Source organism: Bos grunniens, chromosome 1 (genome assembly GCF_055505025.1).
Source record: "Bos grunniens cultivar Pamir isolate PY7600 chromosome 1, Bosgru_T2T1.0, whole genome shotgun sequence".
Taxonomy (NCBI): Eukaryota; Metazoa; Chordata; class Mammalia; order Artiodactyla; family Bovidae; genus Bos; species Bos grunniens.
This window is the reverse complement of record NC_141165.1, coordinates 6,393,134-6,399,967: the sequence shown is the minus strand read 5'-3', so window position 1 is coordinate 6,399,967 and position 6,834 is coordinate 6,393,134. Positions and strand designations below refer to the sequence as shown.

The window sequence follows — 6,834 nt, the reverse complement described above, 5'->3', positions numbered from 1 at the left end:
CATCCTCTGTCGTCCCCTTCTCCTGCCCCCAATCCCTCCCAGCATCAGAGTCTTTTCCAATGAGTCAACTCTTCACATGAAGTGGCCAAAGTATTGGAGTTTCAGCTTCAGCATCAGTCCCTCCAATGAACACCCAGGACTGATCTCCTTTAGGATGGACTGTTTGGATCTCCTTGCAGTCCAAGGGACTCTCAAGAGTCTTCTCCAACACCACAGTTCAAAAGCATCAATTCTTTGGCGCTCAGCCTTCTTCACAGTCCAAATCTCACATCCATACATGACCACTGGAAAAACCATAGCCTTGACTAGACGGACCTTTGTTGGCAAAGTAATATCTCTGCTTTTCAATATGCTATCTAGGTTGGTCATAACTTTCCTTCCAAGGAGTAAGCGTCTTTTAATTTCATGGCTGCAATCACCATCTGCAGTGATTTTGGAGCCCAAAAAAAGAAAGTCTGCCACTGTTTCCACTGTTTCCCCATCTATTTGCCATGAAATGATGGGACCAGATGCCACGATCTTAGTTTTCTGAATGTTGAGCTTTAAGCCAACTTTTTCACTCTCCGCTTTCCCTTTCATCAAGAGACTTTTTAGTTCCTCTTCACTTTCTGCCTTGCCTCACACAAATCTGTAACTGGAACAGGGAGCATGTTTTACAGTTGTTTCAGATAACTGGATATTGTTATATTCTACACCTAAGCTGACACATGGTAGTTTCTTAAGCATGAATTGCAGTTGGAAGATGAAGCTATGTTAATAAACTTGTCAATCATGAAATTCCGTGGGTCCATCTTGCACTTGAATGAATCTTTTTACCCAAGTGTGATTTTGTAACATGCATTAGTCATCGGAAAATACTGCCTCAAAATGTTGACTCATTTCAACATACACTGTAAAATGATCACATTAGTTACACTCCCCACTGATTTCACCAGAAAAGTCCTAAGAAGCTATCAAGCGCCCAGTGGCAGACACAAATTTTTTTTTCAAAATTTCAGATTTTTCACCTGAGAGCTCAAATTTTATCATCAGCAACAAATAATCTGTTGTTCCTTTGGCACTGGCTGACAGGCTCACTTAATTTTCCTTTGGGGAAATGCTTGTCAAACACGCAAATCCGAATAAACCTCGTTTGTCGGTTGTGTATGAAGGGGTCAGTGTAGCTTGCAACTCAAGCGCACGCCTCAACTGCATTTCCCAGGACAACGAAACTCCCTCAGTAGCACCAGATCTTCTGTATATTTCCCATGTGGTTAACCAGGAACCAAAAAGATGTATCTTTACTTATTAAGAAAATTAATTTTTACTGCTTATTCAAGAACATTTTTAAAGGAAACTGGTGCTTTTTCCCTGTAAGTACATGATGAAACACTCTAGTACGGTTTAGTGCTAAGGCTTCAAGGGTTTTAAGTACCATCAGTGCAAGTGTCAACACAGTAAAAAAAAAAAAAGAAAAGAAAAATGAATGTTTTAATGTTATTATAAATATCATTTTGATCCTGAGGATCCCCCTGAGAGGGTGTTGTCTGCGGACCACACTTTGAGAACTATTCTAGAAAGTGGAGAAGCTCGCCCAGAACAAAAGAGCTGGAACTGGGGCAGTGAGGGTGTACAGGGAGGAAACATTTTTCTTTTGTCTCTCTGCGTCCACGCTTACAATCTTACCCTTCCAGAGCCAGTTTAGATGAAGCACATTCCATTTAAAGCAAAAAGAACGGTCTGATGTCTCCACGACAAGGAAGAAGTTCGTTCACGCAGGCTGAACTGGATCTTTTCAAAGTCCTTCTATCAGCAGCATTCTTCTTTTCCTTGTTCCACTCAAATCCCAAACCTTTTTAAAAATGTTTATTTTATCATGATTTTTTTTTTTAATAATACTTTCCCCTAACATGGTCAGATCTGAGGTCATAAAGAGATGAGGTGTGTGTGGTCCATATTCCAGCTTTTCCACAAGGTGGAGAAGAAGCAGAGCTAGGAGCTGCCCTTTGGGCCCCCGCTCCCTGAGTCCCGGCTACTCCTCGTATGAGGGGCCATGTGGTGAGTGCTCAGGGGGTGGGGACGGGAGCTTGGTGGCTGTGGGGCCAGAGGAGGTGGGCAGGGCCCAAGGGTGGGGCAGGGTGGGCTGTTTCATCACCTCTTTGGAAACATCGAGCAAGCTGGCTTTTTGTGCTTAGGAGCTAAACCTCTAGTTACCACTCTTGCCCAGCTTTTGGAGCACTGGTGTGTGATCCTGGCCGCATGACTCACTCCATGCCTCAGTTTCCCCTCCGTAAAGTGGGGAGTGGGTGGATGATCCACTGTTGGTTTAGGACTGAGGGAAGTCGATGGCCTGGAGGGTCCACGGAAGTCACGGCCAAAGCCTTCCAGCAGGAGTCCTGCAAAACACAGATGGCTTCTGACAGCCACGCTCCTTCCAGAAGCATCGTAGGTTCAGAGTTCAGTGATAAAGCTGACACCGAGCAGAACTGGGACTCAAACCCAGGTCTTCTGTCTCCTGATGCTTCTCCCTTGCCGAGATAACCAGACTGAGTTTTGCTGATGTCGTTGAAACTGCTACCCAGGACTCCCCCAGGCTTCTGTGACTGCCCTTGGCTTTGAATTTTAAATGACCCAGGAGCCTCCAACCAGAGCCCTCGGACACACAGCAGCTGGCAGCAGCTCAGTCCTCTGAGTGGATGAGAGAGTCCCATAACCTGGGCTAGATGTTAACCTGTCTTTTCTATAAGAACGCGACAGAAGAGTGAGACTCAAGCAGGGAAGGAGGAAACCCCTTATTGTGTAAACCCTTTTGCAATTCCTGGGCAAGGTTAGAACATGTGATGATGCTTGAAATCTAACTTTAGGGGAGAGACCATTTTTGGTCATAGCTGGTGTGTTGACACCTTTGCAACTGGAAATGGCATAGCCTCTGTCCATGTGCTATGAGTAACTGACCCCTCCTGCTTGCCAAATTCGTGTTCAGATGGCAAAACAGCCTGAGACTGCCACATTGGACCCCTGCCAGTTGTTCCTGTGCTGTGTACATATGACCAGGGCTTAGCACGCACCTGTGTGTTTACATGGCAGGGAGCCAGCTAGGCTGATTCAAGGTGGACCCACGGCCTGGGCAGGCTGGAAGGACAGAGACAGTAATGGGGGGAAAAGGGTAAATAGAAAATGGACAAAAATATTGTGTATCAGCCATGATTCATCTCCATATAAAGCCCTTCAGAAACAATTTTATCATTTGCTGGTAAACTCCACCAAATAAGGTCTGGAAGAGGTCATTCATCATCACAATGCAAATAGGACTGTGGGTCCTATCTGGTGGGTCTCACCACTTTGCACTGACTTGCTCTTGTGCTCCGACCCACAAGGTTCGCTGTAGGGCCAGCTGTGCCTATAGGGCCCACCTCCAAGCTGAGGTCAGCTGTTTCCACCTCCCCCAGGGCCTGTGTAGGGGATTAGATCACTATTTCAGAGCACTTAGGGAGAACTGTTTCCTAGAACCTGGCTGGCCTCCCCTCCCCCAGCCTAACTGACAGCCCTGGTTGTCAGGCACATGTTTACCTTGGAGACAGAACACTTCGCAGGGTTCTCAGTGGTCTGCTGAGGTCCCCGGGACACTGGATCTCAGAGACAGAGCAGTGGAGCCCTCGCAGACATGGAGGGCCTGCTGCCTGCCCTGGGATCTTCCTTCCAGCTGATGCTGGAGCATTTATGGGGCACTCTGCTGGTGGTCTCTGAGAGCTGGACACATGACTCAGGTCTCCCTGAGTTTTCCTGGGAGATCCTGGTATGTGCTGTGGTGCTGGTTCTCATGGTAAAGAGATGGCACAATTTAAGAAGTGTGAAGTCGCTAGGGAAAAGGTCTTCTGCCCGTGAGGAAGTCTGCGGAAAATGTAGTGAGAATGTTGGGCCACGGGCTCAGGCTGACGAAGCCCTCAAGCCATCTCGGGTGGAGGCCAGTTCTCCCACGTCACAAACCTTGTGCTTGTCGGCCGTGAACGCAAACCTGAGCGGGTCATCGTTTCAGGACACGGCGGACCTCCTGGAGAAGGCATGGAGCGGTCAGTCTTCTTCCCTTTCCCAAGTTACTGACGGAAAACACGCCTTCAAAGCATCAGAGGATGGTGGAGAACGACCTCAGAAGAAAGACATGAGTGATTTGAACAACAGTGTTGATTTTCCAGAAAGTCCAGAACCATCTGACCAAGAAATCGAGAGAGAAAAGCAGCGAGTCCAGGAAAAGGAGGGGCAGGGAGGAGGCCCGAGCCGTCCAAGGCCCGCAAGGAGCGGGTCCTGGAAGACAGGGTCAACCGACTAAGATTCATAGCAAAACACCTGCTGACCGTCTTCCCCTTTCCTGAGCTCCTCAGAGACTGCGGGGATGAAGGGAACCCAGACGTCCAGCCAAAGAAGGAAGCAGAAAACAGCCATCCCCCTGTCCAGGGGGTGGAGGGTGACCTGAAGGGCGTCCCTGATGATGCTGACTGCAGTGTGTCCCTGCCACGTCCCGAAGAGGAACAGCAAGCAACCGCCAGACACCCGAGGGGAGATCAGCAAAGGAGGGAAGAGCTTCCAGGACGAATCACAAGTCTCCACATTGAGGAAGCGTCCCTGTGGTGTGAAAATTCACAGCTCGACAGTGAGATCCAGCTGCTGAAGTGGAAACTTCAAAGCCTGCCTGATTTACACGACAGCTATGTGATGCAACTTCACAGAAGACTGTTCAAGAAAGAAGCGCGCTGCTTGGAAGCGAAGAAGAAACTCCTCAACGTGTGTAGAGAGCTGAACTCCGTGTGTCAGATCCGCAACCTCTCCAAGAAGATAGCTGGAGACATGAGCAAAGAATTAGAGAGAACCGCTGCCTACCATCGCCAGGAGGTGGGTCTCTGCCAGGAAAGAGCTCAGGAAAGCTGGGTGGCAGCCCTGGGGATGGAGAGAGCGCTCAGCGAGCTGACCCGAGAGAAGGCCCGCCTCAGGCAGCTGCTGGCCCAGGTCGAGTTCAACTCCCAGCTCTCCCCGAGGGGCCTTCATGCCCCTGCTGCTTCACCCACAGCCCACAGGGGCCCGAAGGGGTCAGGGGAACCCCTGGGTCAGGAGGCACCCTCGGCGAGGGGGAGGGTCCAGCCGTGAGGACTCGGGCCCGCGGTCACCTGCAGGCGGGACTCAGCTCAGCGCAGCCGGGTCCGGACACTCACGACCAGGACACAACATCAGTGTGTGTTTTCCCTTTTTAAAGTAATTTTGATGTTTTATCTTTTTATTTTAGCTTCTGTTACATAATCGATTTTTATTCGTATAGATGGTGCATTATAATTTGTAAGATTTTTTTCTGAATAAAGTTTTATTTAATACATTTCTGAGGAATAACTTATTTGTATGTCTTGCACCCTCTAGAATAAGTTAGTATAAATTATAGAATAAGGTAGTATAAATAATGTATTTTAATTTAAATCAAAAGTCATGATTCCTTAAGCCGTCATTGAAGTTTAACATAGAGATGTTTGAAATAATAAAGACCATGTCTGTATGCTATGAACGGTTATTAGAAATGGATACAGTTAATCTAAATTTTGCCCCCAAGAAACTGAATTGGTTTTAAAACACAATGCAAAAAAAAAAAAAAAAAAAAACCACACACGAATACACTATCCCTGAAACTTCATGATTTTTATCAAATGGCCTAAATCCATTAAATAATTTAGAGGAGTTGACATTCTGCGCTCATTTTCGGTAGGTTTTATTGTCTTTCCAGGCTCGCCCCAGTGGTTCAGCAGTAAAGCGTCTACCTGCAATGCAGGAGACACAGGAGATATGGGTTTGATCCCTGGGTTGGGAAGATCCCCTGGAGAAGGAAATGGCAACCCACTCCAGGACTGAAGAATCCCACGGTCAGAGAAGACTGGCAGACTACACAGTCCATAGGGTCACAAAAGAGACACAGCTGAAGCGACTGAGCACGCACACGTGTACTTCTTGCTGTTTAGACATTTTTCTACTTTATGACGTGAAAGTTTCTTATTGGTGGCAATCCCATGCACACATGTACACACACATACACAGATAAACACAAACACCAAGACTACAATGCAAGTATAAGACAATTTTGTTATTCTAGTACCTAGGGGGAAATGTACAGGAAAAGGAAAAAATTTAGTTAAAAAAGGAAAAATTAAAATCACACTTTCTTGTGAACCTAGCTCAAGGATGCATCAGCTTTGGGTCTGACACCTGCCACCTCAATGGACCAGAGCTTGATCGTCACCCCTGAGTCAACGCGCTGAGGCATGCTCCCCACCAGACTTTCTGGATTTGAGTCCCAACTCTGCCACTTACTGGCTTTGGGTCCTGGGGAAACTTATCCACTTGGTGAACTCAATACTTTCATCTGTAAATGGGAGGCTTCTTCATACCTACCTCACAGTGTAGTTGTGGGGAGTCTACTTAGGACGTGCTGTGACTCCTGGGGACAGGCTGGTGGAGATCAGGGGCCCCCCCTCTCAGAATCCTAGTTTTAGGCATACAAAATTCAGAGGATGACAAATGAAACCAAATGTTGTACCCTGGATTATAGTTGTGGAAAAGCGATCTACACTTTTTTCTTGGCATTTTGTAGAATAAGATCAGTGTCAGGTCTCATAACTATTACAATTTCGAAGCAGTATTTCAAGATTTCACAACCGCATCCATGTGGGATGAAATATGTGTCATTTAGCTTGATGACCCCATCAGAGGTGCAGCTAATCCTGCTGTAATGTGTGGCCTCCATTCAATTAATGAAGGAAACGCTGCATTTTATGAATTCTCCAGGCCAGAATACTGGAGTGGGTAGCCTTTCCCTTCTCCAGG

General features: G+C 47.1%; 1 protein-coding gene across 1 annotated transcript; it reads left to right on the top strand.

The window, feature by feature from the left end:
• The first annotated feature begins 3,565 nt into the window (after positions 1-3,565).
• LOC147378894 (melanoma inhibitory activity protein 2-like) lies at positions 3,566-5,339 on the top strand. The gene is made up of 2 exons (XM_086315924.1): positions 3,566-4,193; positions 4,226-5,339. Exons 1-2 carry the CDS (start codon positions 3,644-3,646, stop codon positions 5,116-5,118), a joined length of 1,443 nt encoding a protein of 480 aa, XP_086172050.1. The 5' UTR covers positions 3,566-3,643; the 3' UTR covers positions 5,119-5,339.
• The last annotated feature ends 1,495 nt before the right edge of the window (positions 5,340-6,834 follow it).